This window comes from Ptiloglossa arizonensis, chromosome 2 (genome assembly GCF_051014685.1).
Source record: "Ptiloglossa arizonensis isolate GNS036 chromosome 2, iyPtiAriz1_principal, whole genome shotgun sequence".
Lineage (NCBI taxonomy): Eukaryota > Metazoa > Arthropoda > Insecta > Hymenoptera > Colletidae > Ptiloglossa > Ptiloglossa arizonensis.
Window position 1 is genome coordinate 18,531,587 of NC_135049.1, and position 24,019 is coordinate 18,555,605.

A 24,019-nucleotide genomic window follows, 5' to 3' on the forward strand; every position below is an offset into this window, starting at 1 on the left:
TTTCGCGTCTGTTACAAAGTTTATCAACGCGTTGATTTACAATCCAGTAACAACGCGTACAACCGCGTTTAAGATAAGCGATTTCTTCGCGACACCTTCTCTTTGCTTTGCACGGTCTTCATGCTTCCGAGCCTCTCCATGCCGGCTATTCGACGTCTGCTCATGGGATTATCTCCAACCGCGATTTACGGCGTAAAGATTCACGGTTATAGGATAAAACTTCGGACAGTAATAGTCGTACAATCCTATTTCGTCCGAAGCCGGAGAACCGCGCACCAAAGGTCTGACAAACTCGTAGATAAATTTCAACAGTGAGTAATTGAAAGCAAGAGCGCCGCGGTATTTATAGTTTTAAACGCGTTGTATAAACGCGAAGACTCGAAAATTCGTGTCAAATAACTCTGTTAAATAAATAGCCTGCAATTTTTATTTAGTCACGAGGATAGAATTTTTGTAGTTTAGTAATATGATAAAATTTGATCTTCAATCGCTACAGGTTAAAATTGATCAATGTTTTTACTGTATGAAAAATTAGTTTGTACTCCAGTTGATTTAAATCTTATTATTTTTAATTTTTCAATCGAGAATAATTTTTTAGAAAGGATTGCAAACCGGAGTAAAATATTGACAAAGAGATTGATAGATCACAGAATCAAACATTTTGTAACGTTAGTAGATAAATAATAGAAAATCGACTGGAGTTGTGTAGATTTTGGTCGACGTGTAATAAAAAATGTAGCTAAAGTAAATATAACAAACATGAAAGGGAATTCCTTTGTATTGTAGAACTTTTTGCGTAAGATTGTCATAAACTAGTAAATTATTTAAGTTCTACATTTTTTAAAATGTAATATATGAGATTGCTCGATTCGATTGAAATACAAATTAATGTTTTCATTCCACGAGCAAAAATATTCATGTTTCATAGAAAAGATTAACCATCTCAATTTCCATATTTTCCGTGACAAAAAGGAACTCACTTAAAACGAAACCATAATGATAACTGCGAACCATTCCGACATCTAGCACATCATCGTTCTCATTCTTTCCTGCGTTTTTATTTCTACGAATACTCCCGGCAGGATATCCGTCCATCTAGCGTTATTTCAAAATGAGAAATGGTCTTCCGGAAGAGGAAGTACGAACAATTTTAAAATACCCTTTTACAGAATATTCTTCAGAACCATCTAACTAATGTCCATTCTTTTAGACTAATTAAAACAAGACAATCGTGCAGTCTTAAGCAAGCTGTGTTGTTCAAAATTCCAGTCCTCAATTCTGGATCACGATAAGAAAAAATAATTTCAAAAACTGGAAATACCTATTGACACTCTTGACGATTCTTTCTAATTTATTTAACATTCAAATATTCTTCGAACTCTACACTCGATAAACTTTCTAAAATTATTGACACTTTAATACACAAGATTGCCCCATTTTATTTTCCTGCACAATAGTTAATAGAATCGTACAAAGCGTTCGAGTTCAAGGCCTTTTTTTCTCAACTATGAAGGACCTTTTTGTAAACATGACAATCTACTCAACAACGATAAAAAATGTCGTCGATTGTTCCTCTATTTTTTGACCTTTTCGTAAACAGGGTAATACACTCAACAACGACAAAAAATTTCGTCGATTGTTCCTCTGTTATTTTTTTAATTTTTCGACCTTTTCGTGAACAGGGTAATACACTCGACAACGACAAAAAATTTCGTCGATTGTTCCTCTGTTATTTTTTTAATTTTTAACCTTTTCGTGAACAGGGTAATACACTCGACAACGACAAAAAAATTCCCTCGATTGTTCCTCTGCTATATTTTTCATTTTTCGACGAACTATCGAAAGCGTATTTTAACCTTTGGCGATAAATACGCATTCGGATTTGACAACTTCTTCGAAGCGTTTATAATTCTATCGATAACTCGTAAGTTTGCTTAAAAAATACAAACTCGACTCGTATATCGTATTAGAGTGGCGCCTCTCGAGTTGTCGCAGACTTGGTCCGAGTCTGCGATAGTCAAAGAAAGAGGTAGGTGTTCCACGAATTGACCGCTGTTATTTATCTCCAGCTCGTTCTCCTCTGAGTACACTGGGTTCGAACGATGCTGTTCATACTACCACAGATGGGGGAAAAGCACTGCAGAAGCGGGATCCCTTCTTAAGAGTGTTCAGAGTTGGACGTTATTCGAATAAATTTGTATTCAAATGAACATTTGAATAAAGATTTTAAATCGCGAAAATATATAATATTTACCCGAAGGACTTGTTTTTAAAACTTTGTCTAAACGAGTTTGCTTCTAACCCACTTTGGAATACAGATTGGTTAGTTTTCAATAAAATAGAAAAATATTAAATATATTATAGGTAAGTCAAAATAGTATTTTGGTAATTAAAAAAAATACTTAAGAGTTTGGAGAACCACTACTTATTTACTCAAGGTTCAACAGATAATACTTTCTGGAAAGAGCAAATCATGTGCAATTATAACACAAAGGTTTTTGGTTCTCTCGATGGAATTAAATCATTCCTTGATCGGTTCGTAATTGAAATCATTATTGCAAAACTTTCATCGAGGTAACACATATGTACATTCGATTGGAAGCATTTTTATACGTTCCTTTCGAAATGATTCATTCTACGTTTCAAAGTCTAATTTTTATTTATTCGAAATTTTCATCCAGATAAAACTCCAAATTTGCCCATCTTTGGGATAATTGTGCCAATTATTGTATCGTTTCTGGGATAGCTGTGCTGGTCAGTAAACTTCAATAGTGTTATTATCGAGGGTAACATATTGCTCGGAGCAAAGCAACGAGACTCGAGAAAAATTCTCAGTGCTTAAATAATGAGATAATAGAGACACAACATAAGCTAAAGCGTTAGATTGTATCTAACACCTTTCTTCCCCTCGGCCAGAGTGCAGAAGTGGGAACGGATGGGTGGCGATATCGATACGGGCATTCCGCGAATTTCTTCCCGTCGTCGTGTAAGTACGGTGCACACGTTACATTGCAAAAGGAGGATAGTCACTGCTTGCACGCAGGAAGCGGAAATTTATTGCGGAATTTGCATGGAGAAGACCCTTATTCCTGAGATAAACGTACCACCCCCTTCCTCTCTCTGGAAACCGCGATACGATAGTTGTACCGAAGGAACAAAGACTCCGTTCGCATTTATGTACTTTGCCTCTGAACGTGTTTCGAGGCATCAATGAATTTGCTGAACTCTATCGGTAATGTTTCGAGAAGAGGACCACGGAATTTCGCGGGTATAAATGTTTTATTTCACCGAAAATCGCTTCCAGGGTTCAATTTGAACCAACGAGTATACGGAGATTAAATTTTGTAATCGGATTGAAAATTCTTGGTGAAATGGACGGGAAACCGAATTTATCGAGCCCATTTTTTTCAAGTTGCACAATTTTTGCTCGATTTTAAGAAACGATTTGAAAATAATGTTTGGCAATTTTTTTTTGTCTATGAGGTTGATCGGATTAACGAATCTGAGGGATTCTTTTAGAACCAGGAATGATAATTCGCTGAAAATAATACTGTTCAGTGAAATTTCAATTCTGTCAACAGTATTGCAATGGCGGACACTATGCATCGCTTTAAGTATCTTTGGTTTCTTTTAAGTATCGAAAGGATCAAAGTTACCAAGCATAATTTTGAAATGAACGTACTCGTTCAAGAATCGTGTAAGGTTTCACCTCAAATGGAAACATCCATAGAAACAATATGGCCGATCTCGTACCAAAACTTGTATCAAGTTGCAGACCCAAATGCCATGTTGCAAGAGTGTACAGGTGGTAATAAATACGTTTAACTAATATGCAAATATATTATAAATGAAATTTCGCGTGAAAGAAAAAGAAAATACGAGGAAGATGTAATTAAATATTAAAATGAAAAATATAACGATTTTATTACCAGAGGCTGACAAAGAATTGTAAAACCTCTGTTCGCGTATTATTCCGCGAAATGTGTTGTTTCTCAGTGAATGTCTGCTCTGAAAATATTTTATCGAACACCAGACTTTTGAAGGGCAATGTTTTGCGACACGTTAAGGGAACGAAACCTTGCCTTAGGTGCTGCTGTTCAGACAGTAAAGGGCACTGACTCCTGGATCTGCAATCTTGCCGACCTGATCTGTCTGAGCCTTTGGGCCCAAAGGCGTACTACAACCGAAATTTTGTCGAAATATTTCGAATTTAATCCCGACACGTAGAGCGCCATAACTCGAGATTCCAAATACATGAATCGTGTTCGGAAAAATAGCGTCGTGGATGATTTGTTTCTCCACAACCTGGTAACAATCTCTGTGAAAAAACTGGTATTCTTACGAGACCAGGTACAACTAATGAAAAAATAAAAGTGAAAAAAGTAGTCAAGATCTACCGATAATCGTAATAATAATTTTCTCAACGTTTCGTCAGAAAACAGAAATACGAGTCTAAAATTGAAAACTTAGAAATCTAGAAATTGAGATGTAATGGAAGTTAGAAAAATATTAATAAAATTACAGAGAAAGTAATTAGAGTAGAGTAAATAAAGTAGAGTATATAAACATACATACATTTTCTTCATTCCTCTCGAAAGAAATCAGCCTCCTTCGATTCAAGTATTGAAAAAATTATTATTATCGTCGCACACCGAATAATTTCCCCAGATTATCCTCCGTAGTGTTTCTCTTCGACAGTACCGATCGAAAGAAATACCAGACCTCTGATTCGATATTTCAAACGTATCGAAGTAATTAGGATGTTAACGACTCGTTTCCCTTCTCTAGACTTAGCTTTATCGTTCGTGACACACGCGTGGCTACAATCTGGCGGCGCGTTACCGAAGGAAAAATGAAATGCTGGAAAGCGGGGTGAAATTCACTTGATACGCGTATGATCGACGTTCGCCGCAAAGCTGACAAGAGATTTCCTTTCCTTTTAACGCGAAAGGTTCCGTGGCTCGGGTCGGGGCGTACGTTGAAACCCGAAGCTCGCCTCGCGCGGGGATGTACCGATGGAATAACCCGCGGGATATAAGCGAAAAATTTCATTCGGGCAGCCGGGGATCATCCACTTGCAGAATATTCCCGGCTCCTGACAAGCAGATACCCTATCGACGTTGATGTAACTTCCCTGTGTCGAGGTTCTTCTTCATTATTCATATCGAGCCCCTCTGTATGTACACAGCACGCTTCTCCTTCTGTCTTCCGCTTCTTTTGCTTCTGCTATTTCCACCGCGATGGCAAAACACGACTTCGCGGAGGCCCGCTCGAGCGTAAACATCGCGGATGGATTTTTCTAACGTACACGGAGAAGTCAAAACCGCTTCAACGGGTCTGACAACGCACATTAATCGCGCTTGGAAAAAGCTTAGGAAATATAGCCACGAACACCGAAGACCGGCGATAAAGGATTACGGAGTTACTGCACTTACGATGAAATACGTACACGGTTCTTTTTGTTTACAAAAACATGTCAGCGATTTACACCGCGGAAATTGTCACGATAATAAATTGCACTTTTATTTTCAACCGCGGCGCTATTTTATACGTATGCGCGTCTGCTTCCGTCCCGATTTCTATCTACGTTCCGCGTATATTATTCATAAGTCGGTGATCGTGGTCGAAACATTTACGCTGTGCGTGTAACCGGTAACGGTGTTACTTACGATTTCGTGCGTTTTAAATGAAATCTTCGGCTTACCCTGCGTTCGAACGAAGGAATTACTTTGAATCGAGATTCGAAAATTTGTGCACGTTGTGCGCGATGATTGTTGGTAATTTTGCCAATGTTTCTCCGTGTACTCGTGGATCGTACGACTGGTTAAATTTGATGGAAGCGAAGGTTGGCGTTTCGTTAACAGTCAGGGGGAGTTATTGTACGATTAGATCCGTAATGTATAATATACAATATTTTACGATATTAATTTATGCTATCGAACGGGACGTACATGGAACACTGATTTATCGGATTATTTTCTTTTATCGTTATCGTGGTCTTCTCGGCTATCTATTTATACTCGAAAACTAGTATTTCGCGGTCACCAATGTGTAATGAGTGACCATAAATATATCTTCCGTCGATATAATCTCTCGAGAGCTAAACGTTTTCCAATAAGATGTAATAGCCAACGATGTTACTTGAGACTGTCCTGAGTGAACCGTGACTAATAATATGGTATCGAAGTACGTTATAGCACCGATGGTCTGATAATCATTCTGATTGTCTGATAATTAGACGGTCGTAACTAATACCGCGCAGACGTATATAGACTAATACGGTAGTTTAATTAAGTACATCGAGCACTTAGAAATTGGAATTTCTAATCCGTCGATAGTTAAGTATATTCATTTCACCGTGAACGGATATCAATTTTTTTACACGTATAAGAAGTCTTTTCATCTCGAACAATTTTTCACGATCAAATAGAATATTTCACTCGATCGCGTGCAATCGGTAAATAGAATCTCGTTCTTAATAAAACAAGCCTCAAGAATTTCTCGAGAGACATTCAACGTTCAAAAAAATCATTTCCAAGTGTGACTTTTCAATGTGTAACAAATATTCGCGATAAAACGAACAGTTTCACTTAATCCTATTCAATTGGTAAATAGTATCTCGTGTGTGTGTGTTTTTTTTTTTAAATAAAAAAACAAAACTTTAGAATTTTTCAGGGGATGGTGAACGTTGAAACAATTTTTGAGGATGTTACCCCAATGCGTAGACATTTTAATTTATAACCTTTCGTGGTAAAATAACATGTTTCGCTCGACCGTGTTCAATTGGTAAGCAGTATCTCGTGTGTGTGTGTGTCTGTCTGTTTTTATAAAAAAAGGAAAAGAAAACAAAGCTCTAGGATTTCTCGAGGGATATTCAACGTTAAAAAAACAATTTCTGAGGATGCTGCGCCAATGCGTGTCCGTGTGTGGACGTGGGGCAGTTTTAATAGCACCCGCACGGGCACGGTCCCAGGGGCCCGAGCGCGAGTTGAAGGGCCCCAAACGAAACACAGTTCGGCTCATGCATCTGCATATAAATCACTGGTTGGACAGCCTTACGAAGCCGGGGGCTATTGCGGACCCGCCAATAACCGTGAAACATTGCCTTCGGTTTCTTCCGATGGCGTGGTTAAAAATGGCACCCATATACCTGCCTTTTCGCGAATACTTGGTAAAATAAACTCGAGACGAGAAGAAACGATCCCGAGTGTAGAAATAATCTGCTACAAACGAACGACGAAACGTTACGATTATATTAAATTGGCAAACGCGAGAGGAAGTTTGAATTTTTAAACGAAAACATTTGCCAAACGATGAAACTTTGGTCGGTACTGTGTGTATTTACGTACAGAGGGAAGTTTGGTAACTTAGCGATACGGGACCATTCTATACCCTCATTCTCGAGGAATGAAAATAAATATTTGTAGGTTTCGTTGCGTGGAACCGATGCAAAGTACTGAACCAACCCTTAGGTTGGAATTCTTCCTTTTACCGCGAAATTTTAGAATATTGTACTTAAATATGTATTTTACTGTTTGTGTTCGAAGAGGAGAGCAATATTTTGTACAGAGAAAAGAAGAAAATTTCGCGTCGAAGAATTGCTGATCTGTTTCGTTACCTTCGCTTCCAAGGTCTCCAGTTGCGCCATTCTGGGTTCCAGAAGTTGCTGTTGCGAACCAGGCCCAGTATGTAGAGCAGTCTGAAACGAAAGAAGGATGTTATTTATTGTGCAGTAGTATTTATATTTTCGTCAATTTTACTTCTCGAACGCGAGTCTCAAAGAAATTTCAATTTTTCAATGTTCCACACTTTTTTCCATTTTTCGTTTCCAGTAAGATACCGGTAATAGCAACAAATGATATTTTCGTTGTTCGCACTGTAGGAAAAATGTTTGACAAAAATATGAAGAAATCTAATAAATTTTCCTATTCGTTCTTAGACCTCCGGGAACTGTACAATATTTATTAGTGACATTTTTCAATACCATCTACTGTTTAAAAGTTACTAAAATTAGAGTGGCTGTGATACAAGGGGTGATTAACCCCTTAAAGTCAAACAGTAAGAGTGCAACAGAGTTCTCGGCTCGAATCGATAAACATTTGCGTAAAGTTTCATGAAAATGTCACGAGTCCGGAGATCTTGCACAATTTGTTAAATTACGCTCGCCCAAATGTCGTTAACGTTACTCGTCGAAGAAAGGATCTATTATTCCAGGTTTACGTAATTTGGCACGGAGTGATCCAATCGAAAGTGTTAAAATCATGCGAGTTCAAGGTTCTTGTATAATTTGTCGAGTTAAACGTGCTCGAAGGTCGTTACCATTGCCGAAGAAAGAGCTTGTTATACGAAGTTTATGCGAGCCGGACCAAAGTGATCCGACGTGTCAAAGGCATTCAGAAAGATAAGTGTAACGATTTGGGACAGTTATTGTCATTGCGTTACAGCCATGATGAAACAGCCACGAGAATTATTAGACGATGCGTTGGGCATCAAGATGTTACCATGGTTTGTTCCTGTTAAGGCACGGAGCTAGAAAGTCGCGAGCGATATGTAAGAATTGTGAAACGAGAACTGTCAGCTTTTCGAGCATCATTCTTCCCGTCAGATGTTTCCTGTCACGTGATTCATCGTGAATTTTGTTGCAATACAACAGCTTTCTTTTTAAACTTTCGACAGCTACTCACTCAGCGCACACAACTAGAATTGTTCCAATGCTTTATCCTCGACAGACACTTCGAAACACTTTTTCTTTCTTTGCACAAAAAAAAAAAATATTAACGAACGTAAACTTGCCTTAAATAATATTCTGCACCGAGAATGCAATATGTGGAAGAAACGCTTTATTTTTCTTGAACGATTTTGTACACTTGAAACATTTATTTCTAAGAAATTATGGAAAATCACATACTCTGAACGTTTAAGATAATTTTGTAAAATGTGTATCGATCGACTATTCAAAATTTGACATTATCGTTTAAAATTCTTGTAAATCGAAACGCGAAGGAATATTTGTAAACTTTCGTTACGTTGCCCTCGGTTCGATGCGTAGGTAAAACGAATATATGAAGTTATTATTACTACTAAGTTATTTTTATGAAAATAAATACACTCCTCGAAAGATAAGAAAAAACAATTTCACGGTCGTGTACATGGATAACGATAAAATAGTTTCGTATCTTCTGTCTTTGAGTGTTTTATTTCACGAAGGAATAGAACGATATTCCGGTACAGTGAGACTCGTTGCTGCATTCTATCGTTGCCCACGAGGTTCTACGTGTTCCTTCGTAATCTTTATATTCTCGAACATCTATAGAAGTACATATTAACTTTCCGGCTCTATGGGCTGAAGTCGTACTCGAAGTTAACGAGCGCCCCAGTCTCCTAACAGATAGAACACGGATCTCTCTTACGTTTTCTTTATTGGAGTTGGGTGTCCATCCTTTCGAATCTGCCGATTATAGGGTACGTGTTCGTTTCTTTTCTTTTATTTTCTTTTTTGCGACAAGTTGGCAACTGGTTGTAAACTATCGTCGTTGTTGCGCCAAAATCCCGTGGAGGGGAGGCGAGGTGGATTTTATTCAACCGGAGAAAATAAATGTGTTTTTCGAGTCGCTCAAGGCGAATGGCGTGCAACTGCAGCTCGACCAAGAAATTGCACGAAAGGTCCGATTGTAGGGCTCGTGAGAATTACGATTTCTCGACGTGCTCGGAAATTCTCACGACAATACACATATCATACGTGTGAGACACTTGGTATGTATGTACAGTGATCATGGAATGCGAGAGTACATCGACCCTGTTAAGACACAGATACCGAAACTATGAAATCTGTTTGACCTGGTGACGACGCCTCTTGTCAATACGTTCTCGAACCGAGATCCCTGGAATTAACGATACAATAGGAACCAAGGAGATTTTTTTATTCTATTTTCGGAATTGGGTCGTTGAGAACAGGCCAGACTACACAGAGTGTTCGTATTTTGATACGCGATACATCTTCTCAATATTTCTGCTCAATGTGGGGAGCTAGAAATTTTTTATTTCGATAAAACGATTCTGGTGAAACTTGATAGAAAAAGTTTTTAATTTTTTTTCTCTCTGCTGGGGTATCGCTTGATTCATTAATTTGTAATACTTTTGTTTCGTCTTTTCGGACAAAATAAAGTCACGCGACAGAATAATTCTGACAGGATATAGGCAATACTAGTTAGAGGTTTCAATCTATTCTTTAGGTCCACTTTAGGGATATCTATAAGATAATAGCGCAGATTATGACGCTGCTTTCACATAGGTATAATTTTCTACATATAACTATCAGCTTCGTTTAGAATGGCATAATATCTATTGTTTTCTTTTCTGTTTTGCATTGTAACATTATACTCAGTGTAACTTGAGATTCACTTCTTAGATGTTTTCCAATGTTTGAGAAGGTGTTGTCATTAATTATAATTACCACGATGCTTACCTACACTTAACACGCAACAACTTTGCTCAAAATGGCATACCTACCGTTTCTTCAAACTGTACGTAACAATGTTACTCGACACTCGCTTATTGATTTTTTTCGACAATTTGGGAAGGTGTCGTCATTAATTACAATTACCACAATGCTTACCTACACTTAACACGCAACAACTTTGTTCAAAATGGCATAGGTACCGTTTCTTCAAACTGTACGTAACAATGTTACTCGACACTCGTTTATTGGTTTTTTTCGACAATTTGGGAAGGTGTCGTCATTAATTACAATTACCACAACGCTTACCTACACTTAACACGCAACAACTTTGCTCAAAATGGTATACTTACCGTTTCTTCAAACTGTACGTAACAATGTTACTCGACACTCGCTTATTGGCTTTCTTCGACAATTTGGGAAGGTATCATCGTTAATTATAATTACCAGAATGCTTACCTACACTTAACACACTTCTATTGTCGTCCAGCAACAACTTTGCTCAAAATGGCATACGTACCATTTCTTCAAATTGTACGACATATGTACCGTTTCCTGAAATTGTACCCAAAAATGTTACTCGAAACTCGCTTTCTTCGACAATTTCGAAAGGTGTCGTCGTTAATTATAATTACCACGATGCTTCCGCATACTCGGCCGTACTTCCGTTGTCGTCCAGCGATAATTATCGCTTTCCGATACGGGAACGAGATCTTCCCACAAACCCGGCTAACGAACCCCGTCCGAATTACACGATTATGGGATCAATCCTACGTTCCGACGAAACACCTTTTTCCGCTCGAGCAAGTATATCGCCGATTTACGTCGACCGTTCACTCGAAAGCAACCACTCACCGATTCACCAGATAATCCGGCTACACCTCCTCGTAATTACCACCGTCTTTCGCGAAGCGTAATTGACTTGTCATTCAATGTAACATAGACGCGGTACACGTTGAAACGGAGCTCGTGAACGTACGTATGACTAATAGGATATAAAACAGGATTGGCTTCCACGATGCTATACATACCCCCTTGGGGGTACCACGAAACAAAGAATCTCGGTTTATTACCGGCAAAGGTGGATGCTTTGTCATCGATGCACGATGAAACCTCCCGCTGGCGGATCGTGCTGGTTCAACGCATTTAATTGAAGCGATTAAAAGCATCCTCGGTACGCCAACGAGTACGTTCGTTAATCATCGGTGATCGTGGGTGTGCTGGTGGTGTAGGAACGCCACGAGTTGGGAAACGTGTAATCATTGTCAGGGTGGGGAGATGGAAGTTTCCATCAACTCTGGCGACCCGGAAGACGGAAGACGATCCCGAAGAGATACTGGATACGCCAATTTCTAACCCGAGATTAGTCAGCAACGTTCGCGTGAAACGACTCCCCTCCTAAGAGATTCTTATCGTAGGAGTAAGATTCTCTCTCCTTTGCTCGATCGTCTGTTATGAAACCAAACACGCGAAACAAAAGGATGATTTCCCCATTCGGCAATAGACAACGATGTAACCGTGGCAGGTAATCGGCAGGATTCGCCCAACTATGAATGTTATCACCGTGGAAAGTTACCGATAGCGTTTGATAACTTATTTCAATAGCTTCACCGTTGGTACACGTAACCGGGTTATTTTCTTGCTTATTTTTCTCCTGGAGGGCAATCGTCGATAGTACTCCGCTGTAGAATTCTCGAGTTCGGGTACAACGGTTATTGCGAAACAAGTGCGGTTGTCTAAATTGGATCGCGGATTTTTATAAAATAAAGGACAATTTAGGATATTTAACGAAACTGCGAAGAACTGCATCGAACAGTGCGTTGGAGTATATCTATAGAGAAACTGACTCGGTAACACAAATTTTCTTCTGATCGTTACCGAAACGCTGTTTATGTTAAATATATTATTTTTATATTTTATTCGTGAAACTGTAAGTATAATATTACAGGACAATTACTATACCTGTATGTTACTGATACGAATTAATAAGTGTAGTGAAACATGGAGCATAATTGTGTTGACTTTTTTACAAGGTGAATCGAAATGTTTTGCTCGATTTAATAAAATTTGTGAAACTTACCAGAGACACTGATCGTTGTTGAAGCTTGAATCCCAAATCTTCCTTTTCGTCGCCGCAGTCAGTTGTATAAAATAGCACACTTTTCTTCGATCCCCTGAAATCAACCCTCTTTAATATACTATATGCTGCATAATAAGAGTTAGACAGCTGCATATTCTCATTGTACAATCGTACGCGATGCAACCGTATATTGCAGTCTGTTCGGGCAAGCTTTAATAACCTGTTCAGTTTCGAAATACGAAATTTCGTTGCATTTAAATGAACGATTATAACCGAACACGTAACTAAAAAATTTATCTTTACGAAGAATTTTGATAAAGAATAATTACTGTATTTAATTATCATCGTGTCGCGCGAAAGCAAGCTTGAACATTTAAGCAACGATCAATTTAACCAATCCAACGAGAAGTATCTTCACTACTTATGATCACTATTGCGTTACTTTCTCCCTCCAACTTCCCTCGTTGCTAATTGCAACTAACAATCCCTTCCACTCGTCGATAAAATGCAACGAACGAGGATCTCGTGCAATAATCGAGGTTTTACCGTACACTAGGTTTACGGTAACTTACGTATTAACGTTATCGTTTTTTCCAATATTCTTTTCAAGAGAATCGGGATCTACGTTAACATGACCACTCGGTACAATAATATACAATCAGTTCAGTAGAGTAATTTGCTTGACTAACAAGCAGCCGAGGGAATAATCAGTGCGTGAAAATTCAGCGCAATTACACTCGTGGAAAATCATTCTGGAAAAGATTCAGCGAGCAAAGTGTGAGAAAAAACGAGGTCTCGTGAAAATTAAACGATGAAAAAAGAAAAAAATACTGAAGATTGATAGGTAACGATGTTCACGATGAGCTTGGATCGTTTCTCTTCAATCACTAGTGACAAATCAATGCATGAAATACGAACTCTCTCTCTATCTCTCCCTGTCGAGCCAGTCGCAAGCAAATTGCTCGCCAATTCCAAGCGTCTCGAAGCAAGCGGAATCTCGATCTAAATTCGAGATTCTCGGAGAAATCGGGAACTCGGTTTACATACGAGTCTCGGATCGGAAATTCACGATCATCTCGGCCGTATTTCGAGATTCTCGGACTGTCTATTCGAGATCTCGAATAGATCGTCCACGAGACGAAGTTCCTCGTGAAGCTTTGTGCACCACTTACTCCAAAACATCGTAATTAGGACTGGATGATTCGAATAATTTTAAATACTCAAACATTCGATGGGTATTGGAATACTGTGAAAATTTGAATTATTATAGAGAGTGCATTGAAAATCGTGGTACAGTCGAAGAGGGGATGATTCTACGTGTAAAAGTTGAAAACAATTTTATTCTTTTTTTTTGTATACCTTGTATGAGTAAAGGTTATTGTTCGAATATTTACGTATTATGATTTGAATATTCGAGTATCCTTACTTGAATATTCAAGTATTATTTTTCGAATATTTGAGTACTCGAGTATCAGTGTACGAATATTTGAATACTCGAGGGCCATTATACCAATATTTGAATACTCGAGTACCGTTATACCAATATTTAAATACTCGAGTGCCATTATACCAATATTTGAATACTCGAGTACCATTATACCAATATTTGGATACTCGAGTACCATTATACCAATATTTGGATACTCGAGTACCATTATACCAATACTTGAATACTCGAGTACCATTATACCAATATTTGAATACTCGAGTACCATTGTACCAATATTTGAGTACTCGAATATCACTACACGAATATTTGAGTATTCAAATCCCATTCTTCGAATACTCAACAATTGATATTCGAAGAAGATAGTAGGTATTCGTATACTTCTACTAAGGTTGAGCTATACAAATAATAATCGAATCATCCAATTACTCGAGTATTCGAATACAGAGAAATTGTACAGGTAATCTCAGCCCCAAACGTGTTACGTTTATTTATGAATCTAGCGCGCACAATGCACCAGAAAACCATTCCTATACCGTGCTAACGGAAACGAAGTGGAGGAAGTTTCCTAAGCTCTGGAACTTATATATGTTGGACATCACTGATTCGCATTATCCGTCAGGTAACCATCCGTTAAAACATTCTTCAAAGAAACTGGCCGACGGAACGGTGACGGATAGTGCTAGTACAACTACGCAAAACCCATTAAAGGGCGGGCGATTGCTTGACGGATAGTGTGAATCAGCGTTTGAAAAAAAAAAAACGTGATATATAATGCGGTAGCATGGCCTGCGTTTATAATAATCACACCTAAGTGCCTTCCCATTCCGGTTGAATGACTGATGTACAGCGAGCACGGGCGAGTCAGCGTAGCAACGGATCTCGTTCATAGCGAAGACAGCAACATTGCAATCTATGTTAATTTCCCTGCTACGTTGACATCTGAAACAGAAAATAACGGTCGGTTGTCAGATCGATTATCCGTAACCCGGACCGTGCCTTTGATTCCTGGAACGAGTTCGATCGTAATTCGTACAGTTAAATAAAGAAACTGTTTTAAACGGTACACGAGCAATTGACGGAGTTACGGTATTTTGAAACACGGTTCACGATACCGATAGTTAATTACTATCATTAACCTTTTCGTTCGTGGAGTGTTACGTTCAGTACATTGAATTTCAGATGCTTTAAAACAGAGTGGAAAGCTATTTTTCCCGTTACGTCGCGTTTTCCTAACATTTTATACGTACCAACTATCTTGGATAGCCATTCTTCCAATTATGGCGCGTCTTTTTATCTTGCGCACATGGTAACTACTTTTTCGTAGAAATTAATTGAAATTGAAGTATTGGGTTGTTCGGAAAGTCATTGCGTTTTCCAAAACGGAGAAGGTATAATTTAATAAAATGTTTATACTTTCTGAATAAATTATGTGTTATTTTCACAGAAAAAAAACGAAATGACTTTCCGAACAAACCAATATAATTTTGCGATAAGTGTTTTGATAATTCGACCTGTTCGAATACCAAAAATTAATGTTTTATTTAAAAGAATGAAGAATTACTAGTTTGTACGTAAAATTTACCGCGAATATAGCGTTTCGTGTAAAATTTAAAATATTAGCGAGAAATAATCGATCGGTGTGAGATAAAATGTGATTTCTCGATCGCGATTGTTTTATCACTGTAAATATTGGATTTTATTACACGTTTGGGATGGAAAAAAAAATAAATGGTTCCGGCCGGGATCGAACTGGCGACCTTCTGCGTGTAAAGCAGACGTGATAACCGCTACACCACGGAACCCGTTGGTTTTCATTTTTTATTATTCACTGGAGTTATTCATAGAATAGTTATTTTATCCGACAATATTTCACAGCAATAAAATTGATAATACTGATTTTATTTACCTGACACGATTCAAGAAAGAGCCTTTTTTCGATAGGTTTGTCCGAGTTTACGCTTTTCGAATTATTAAAACAAAATTTGCGTTACTGAGAAAATATCGGTTTCGTGTTATTTTACTTATACTTTATAATAGTAGTGTTTCAATTTATTTCAACCACGCGTGAAAAACAATTATCTTATAATTCACTTTAACACTGTGTGTTGCATGTAATACGATACATGACATTAATTCGAATTTTGTCGTCAACGGATAAGATTTATAAGACGTTTTACAAAATATAGAGCGATCGAGGTACGCGTCAAAATAAATGGAAGTTTATTTATGAATTTCCTAATGATAGAACACAACAACATATAGAATGCAAAACGTGTCTTGTGTATTATTTTCCTAATTATACTGTATTACATAGGTATATTAGGTTTGTGCCAGATTCGAAGACTGATATAACACTGGCTCCGTGTTAGAAGCAGTTTCACTGAACTGTCATGTTGAGTAACTGTTATGCAGAACAGAAATTAGTTTAACATATCGACACTGATTAGGGTCTCGGCATCAACTTCGATATTAATTCCAGTCATGGTTTTGGCATCGATACTGGAGATTGAAATAGCGAATTGAAACTGTTGCAGTAACTATTCAAATAACAATTAAAACGAATATTAAAATCTATCGTATCAAGATTCCATTCGTGATAGTTACCAAGAACAAAAATGTAAGCTTTTGTTTCTACCCTGTTAGGAATTCTGAGTTTTAATCGTGAGAATAATGGCTACATTTGTTAACCCAAATCCTTCGAATTAGAGACCATGGTTTTGTGCAAGAAATTATTTCTCACGCCTAGCAATAAATATTCCTCGAGCTGCTGTTCGTAATCTAAAAACCACTACGAATATCGAGAAAACTAGACACAATTATTCTTGCAAAAACGAACAAACTTTTGAACCTGGTTCAATCGCATAATCATCTCGACAAAGTTATCGTTACTGTTGGTCTCTCGATCGAATAAAATTTCCAGATGCAAACACGAACAGTACCCCGGAATTGATTCGGCACTCATAGAAATTCAAGCAGCCCGAATAAATCCCCTAACAAATGCGGCTAACGAAATCCTTAACCATAATACTCGTTGTGGCTGCAGCATCCATCGGAAAAGGTAGCCATTTTGAATAATATAATTATTCATCTCCGGTTACCAACCGTCCAACTAAATCCCAATTCGTTAAAACCTCTCCAATTTTAATCGAATAACACGGTACCCGATAGACCAGATACGCGAAGACGAATCGTTGTTAAAAATAATTAAGATTCACGGACGTTGGGACACGGGACGGATAACTCTGGCTCGAAGCTATTAATCTAGCAACGTATGAAACAAAAAAGAAATAAAAATCAAACGAAACCTGAATTTTCTTCGACGGTTTGAAAATAAACAGGGATCGTCTACAACGCGCTTAAAATCAAATACGAGTTCGCGCTTGGATCATGAGTTGTTGTTTGCAGAGGTGTTCGAGAGGCGCCAGTACGGTTGTGGTCTCTAAACCAGCGCTACACAATCGACCGTGGCAACGTTACGAGCGATACACGTAAGTGTATTAAGTAACCCTACACATTGGCCAGTTGATCTGCATAAGTTATGCGCGAGAAAGTTCATTCCTTCGGCTCGTTGCGATATCCCTGTACATTTATATCTTCGGTACGTGACACGGTGTGCGTGTGCGTCTACGTAAATTACCAAGCTCGTAGACACCGGATAATCGGACGCGCGACGCAGCCTGCGTAAGTGTTTAGCGGGTGCAGAGTGATGCACGTGTGCGAGAGATTGGAAAGTAAGAATGAGCGATTAGACTCCGCGTCAAGATTACGTTTCCAGACATTGCTTTCCTAGCTGTTCGCTGCCATTCATGTTTATTAATATCCGCTCGTTTTTCCCCATCCCCCCGCGCGCGACCCTTCGTTACTTTATTTACCATACTTTACCCATATCTTATCCAACCTCTCGCGGAGTTAGCAATTGCAGCGTTTCCGCTGCATCCTGTTTCGTGGCCAATCCATTTCGCTGATACTGTTTGGGGACACATTGGCGGAGATTAATTAATACAATTATCTAGTCAACCTCGACCTATTGGCAACAAACCGATGTGTGTACTCGAGGGATGCCTAGCAATCCGGTAACTGGATCGGTGATAAGCGTCTCTATTTCGTTGTGTACTCCGGTTATGTACATTGGGTGCTCTCGTGCATCGGCTCGTCCGTGGAGTGATATTTCGTGCGCGAACATACGTGCACGGAAAACCATTCGTCCGAGTGGGAACACGTGTAACGAATGATTTGTACGTGTAAACGCAACCGCAACATCGAGAGGTAACAAAGGTGAATTTTCGATCGGGGAAAGAAATTTCGATGTTGTTTCTCTTGACGGAATTTATGGTAAAGATCGCTCGTTACTGTGGCGGTAAATCACGATCGGAAGAGTGGAGAGATAAGTATTTGAATTTTATTCGTTCGACGGATTCGATTCTCTGCGACAACCGCGGATCGTTTTGATATCGCGTAATAACGGAAAGCGTAACGGAAGGACGAGTGGTGCTGTGTAGAAGACAATGTTAATGAAATTTCATTGTGGAAGAAAAATCGTTGAAAAATATTCAATGCAACGCAATTGCATTCAATGCAATTCCTTTCGAATCGTGATAAAAAGATCTACAATGTGTTAAGTTTATATACAAATATATATACAAGTTTATACACAAAGAATAATGTTGGTAATGGTACTATTCAGAACTTAATGTATAAAGTAATGTAAAATTCTTATTACAGTTCACTCGCCTTATAGGTTCAAGCAAATAAATAAATAATTGCAAATCGACCGGTGACAAATTTCAATCGCCGAATTGTTCGTATTCGTGCGTTGAAAAATTATTCACACTCTCTGACAACAGACAATGAACATTGTAAACACGCGTGTATGAACGAATTCGAAGATAAATATACAACATCTGCATAATTATCCCATATTAACCATTTAACGGCCACACCCGAGTTAACACGGGCAATGTACTTGCTGGATAATCAAGTGAAATCATACTTAATATCTGCAACAATCAAAGCGATACAATAGGGATAATATGCACTTTGGAGCAGAAATTCTCAAATATATTTTTATAATTGGTTCTAAATATTTAAAAAGTGGAATAAAAGAAAGAAAATATCGTGTGCACGTTGGTACAGTTCTGTACCGGGTGATTTGAAAGTTCTGTCGAGGAATCTACTGCAGTATTCTACATTTACGGGAAGAGAAGTTCGGATGAACGCAGATCCATAAATCTTTTGTTTTGAAGCGACAGCCACTGTAAATTACCGCGTGTTTTCCCCGTAGATGTTCAAAGTGGCCTCCATTGGAAGCCATACTCGCGTTGATACTCTGTGGCATGGTCTGTCGCAGGCGTTCCGACATTTCCGGCTGATTTCTAACTGAATTGCATACATTGATTATTAACCGATATCGAGTCTACCCATACCTGCTCACGTTACATAAGAAAAGGTTGTACAAGATCGTCGATACGATTTCGTTGGTACTCGTTTTAATAGCTCTTGTCGAGACTTCTGAACCCATGTTTATCAAGACATTTTTCCAAGGTACGGTATACGTAAATATGTAAATTATTCAGCAGGGGTTTCCTTCCCAATTCAGACGTTTTATCGCCTTGAATTCTTAACAACCTAAACTTCCACGGAGAAGTGAAAACTTTTCCGCGATAAACTGTCGGTTAACCACTTCCCTGCTGAGTTTTTTCTTTTCAATTTACGTTCGTTCGTTCTATCAGAGAAGGTTGTGAAAATATATTTAAATTCTGCTCGAAAATTGATATCCCTTCGTTTATTCGATTCCACGGTAACCATGGTTTCTAACCGACTGACTTTTATCTCGTACCGTACCCGAGTAACGTACTTTTAACGGAGATGAATCAATTTTGTGACACGCTTGTACAAAGAAGCATCACTTTTATCAAGATCGAAAGATCCTCCGAACTTTTGAACAGCAGTGTACGTTCTTTATCGTCGTGTGTATAACGTTCAAATCGTGCATCGTTAAAATATTGAAAGAATAATGCTTTTTTCTGGTCGACTGTATCGTACATTGCATATCTAGAGCCCAGTAGTATACAATCCACCAATGTTCAACCGTCAGTTGTATTCTGAACCCTGCAGAGTGAGGTTAGCAAATGGAATATTTACGAGGGCATGCATAGCTTGATATACGGTACAATATACCAATGGACGATGGGGTAGGGTGTGTTATACGTGGCCAAGAACCATGACGAAGCCGTGACGAGGACAGCTGTCTGTCAGGTGTGCTGTAGGATCCCACCATGTTGGAACTCACGAACGTCACGAACAAAGCACATCTGTTTTTTTTTTGTTTTTTTTTTCCCGTGACTTCGAGTGCCCCCACTTTATATCTCAGAAGGTACCCCTAAAGTATCGGTAGGATACACTCAACATAGCTATACACACCACGACTAGGTGTTCAGGTATCCGAACATGTCCTTCGTGTATGTTTATCAATGGTACATGCCACGAGCGTGTAAAATACGAGAGATAAAAATTGTAAAAAGGCAAGATACCTGTATCGGTTGAGCACGATTAAGAATACGTACCATAAATATACTGTAAATCTACAGAGTGTGCTCGAAAAAGACGAAGAAAATCGTCTCCAGGATGAAAAGGGATCGTTACCATGGGGGCCTCGATGCACATCCTTTGGAGTAAACTACTTTACGTTTACCACGAAGTTTACCGAGAGCGTGTCATCAGAGGAATTGCTGGAAATGATTTTCAACCGCCATGATGCATACCTCGATGTTTAACGATTTTTAGGGTATTTTGAATTTTGTCGTACCAAGCAACGAATTCACAGTACGGACGAACGTCAATAATTATTTGAACGAGAGCGTTAAATCAGGATAACGTGCAAACTGTGCAATCGATTCTTGAACGATTTATAAATTGCTGTAATTATTAACGAGAAATTCTCGAGCGATCTGGCTAAATTGTGCTGAGTGCTCTCGCTTATGAATTATTTAGTTTACGATGCACCGATTCCAATGCTGAGACGAACTATCCGATAACAGGTATTAAATATAAAGAAGATGATGACAGTGAAACTTGATAAGCAGTCTTGCCAAACTCCGTCGTAAACAAAAAGTGATTATAGTGGTTAAAAGTTCAGCCGACCCCTTTTTATCCTCACCGCGACTAAAATGTATTCTTAAAGTTTCATCATCCACTTCGAAAGCACCCATTGCGTATAACGTATGCTGATAAGAACGTTTTCATAATTGCATTCATTATATTTTGCTCGATATCTCGTAATTAACGGATGAATAATTTACCGTAGGTATAGTGGAACAAAGTAAGGAAGTTTGTTAAAGAGTTTAAAAGGATATTAATTGTCATGAATTTGAAGATTGCGCGATAAAGAATACCATAATAATCTCCCGCTGGCGTAATGCGAGCTTAGTGAACCACGCGGAGAAGTTGTACAGTTTTGAAATATATCCTGCAATAAAACTGCCGAGTATTGAGAAGTTTATCGAGTGTTAACCATTATTGCGATATTATTCGTACGTTGGAGAATACATTTCTTCACCGTAGAAAAAATAGTACAAAAATATCGAAAAAATTCGTAGAATCCCGTGCGAAATATTATATGTCGCTGACGGGCTTCCACGCGTCGCATTATCCCGATTAGGTGATAACCTGACCCAGACAAGGCCCCTCCCCTAAAAAGTTTCAAACCAGCCAACATCCTGTTTCTCGACTAACGGCCATTATAAAAGAGTCCGAAGATACGGCCAGATTAACATCTCCCCGAATCATCCCGAGTGTAGGCATTTATTTTCAAGAAAGAGACTCGATGTTACTTCTCTTATTCTAATTAATAAACATTAACGTCAAACTCTTTTACTTTTCAAATCTTTACACGTAACTTTCCGATTTAATATCACAGACACGTGTCTCGTAAGAGAATTACGCAACCTTTTTCGTTTAATTGAATATTATGATTTTTTGCAACAGGTACGCTCGATGAAGATTTAATTTATGGTAGTTTTCGAACGTAAATCGCACCGTTGCTTATTCATTAGAAACTACATCGATCGTGGTCATTATCAATACAATTAACATAATTGATACACTGTCACTGTAATTTAACGAGAACTTAATTAATACCGTATAGAATTATTCGTTTATCGAACAGTTGGTTACGCTCGAAAGATAGATACGTGCAGAAAAGCAGACCGCGGACAATTTGGGACAATGTGTTTCCAAACTGTGAACGAATGAATTTTCATACTTGGGAGCATCGTTATTCCACGTGGTAGGTAAAGTTTTAATTATAATACAACCGTTCGGTGTACATTGTGCCGATAAATGAGGATGTAAATCTTGCGAATACATTGTACTGTAATTGTGAATATATATATATCGGATATGTGCACAGTAGTGTGTCGTTGAAAAAAAATGGACGAGTTATAGAATAGAACTATAGAAAGGTATAAGAAACGCGCGTATGAGTTACAGGAGGTTATGGTATCGTAAGGCGATCTGCTGCAAAGGCGGTCGAATAAACGATAAAATAACTGTATAGCTTACAGTAGCAGTACTCGGTATTCTAAAGCTCTGATACAATGGCGCACAATAGGACTATAACGTGACGATGGATGATCGCTGTCAGCGTACTATTTGTCATAAGGCGATTGAATAGATAACAAGATGTACATACAAGTCAGAACGAGGTGCAACTGAACTGGGTGTGACTGATCGTGAGTCATTATACTATAGAAAAGTAATCCGTATTCCCTCTTGCATATGAAATTGGGTAATATCGATAAAAGTCCAATCATTTTTTAAAAGTTACGTTTTACATCAGGGAGCATTGATAAACTTGTGAATTTTTTTACCGTGATTGTACCATTACAGTTCAAGCGATAGAATAATTTACAAGACGCGTTATTAGATTCATTGGGAATGATGTGTAACTCCAGTAATAAAATTAACTCGGTTACTTATATCTAAACGCAATCTATGGTAAATGGACGTTAATTACCATCGAATGGTTCTTGTTCTCCGATACTTTCATAGACACTGTTATTAACTCGTTCCGTTTGTTATATCGTGTACAACCTTAAACGTTTCGAATTCAAATATTATTCACTAACACGTCTAATTTACAGGATCGAAGGAATTTACGGGTAATGCACTTTATCGCATATTGCACTGGTTCCTAGTTTCTGGTGCTGCAACATCTGTTAAGTATTATCTTCAAGGAGGAGGGGGGTTTAGCAGTATTCCGCTACTCCTCAAGTTTCCTGTTCCTGTAATCTTAGGAGATGGAAACGCAAAATTGCCACTGGGAACTGCATTTGCGAGTAGAAGAGATATCCAAGGGAAAGATTTATCAACAAATCGCGAAAGTACCTTTTTATCGTAAGTATCGGAGCACTTTCCCCTTTTACTCGATAACATTGTTATTTTAAACGACTTTGTGACTTTACTCGATAGCATTGTTTGTTTAACGCGATCACATTTTATATCTGATACCTTCTCAATGGCGTATAAAAAACAACAATTCACATTTTTCTAAAATATTAGAAAAATGTACAAATATTCTTTGTATTATACATATCAATGCGTAAACACGAGTATAGTTAATTATTCGGTCAACGAAAGTGTATGATAATTAACCAAAAACAAACGTAGCCACCTTTTATGCACATTTTGGTATTACAAATTAGCGATCACATCTAACGAGAAAAGGACTATATAAACACAGATGTTCGCGCGGCATAAGAATGTGATAAAACATTGTAGAAAGAGGAGTTGTAAGGGAAAAAATTAATTGCCATCTTTGAGCAGCGTTAATTGGCGAACGAAACCGTTTTCTTTCATCTTTTCGAGTTCATGGCGCAGCACGAGTGCTGCGACTGCATTGTACTTTGGATGTACGAGGAAATGCGACACTTAAAGGGCTGTTACAACGTGAAATATTACCACGTTTAAGTCGCCAAGTAGCGTTGACCGACTTTCGTAAGCGTTTATACTTTAAAGCGAAACACGGAATCAAGGG

General features: G+C 38.3%; 1 protein-coding gene and 1 non-coding gene across 6 annotated transcripts in view; both read right to left on the reverse strand.

Annotated features, from left to right (window-relative positions):
• Sprt (PDZ domain-containing protein sprite) overlaps positions 1–24,019 on the reverse strand; it is a 145,580-nt gene that overhangs the window by 8,098 nt on the left and 113,463 nt on the right. For 4 of the 5 annotated variants that reach the window (XM_076305262.1, XM_076305260.1, XM_076305261.1 and 1 more), the window contains exons 2-4: positions 14,794–14,925; positions 12,537–12,630; positions 7,619–7,699 (exon numbers count right to left, since the gene is read on the reverse strand). In XM_076305262.1, the coding sequence (XP_076161377.1) occupies positions 7,619–7,699; positions 12,537–12,630; positions 14,794–14,873 (255 nt within the window). In that variant the 5' untranslated portion in view covers positions 14,874–14,925. Of the gene's footprint in view, positions 1–7,618; positions 7,700–12,536; positions 12,631–14,791; positions 14,926–24,019 lie in introns of those variants that run through there. The other variant, XM_076305265.1, reaches the window with a different exon arrangement.
• Trnav-uac (transfer RNA valine (anticodon UAC)) lies at positions 15,716–15,788 on the reverse strand. Its single transcript has one exon. It is a non-coding gene; the product is annotated as a tRNA-Val (tRNA).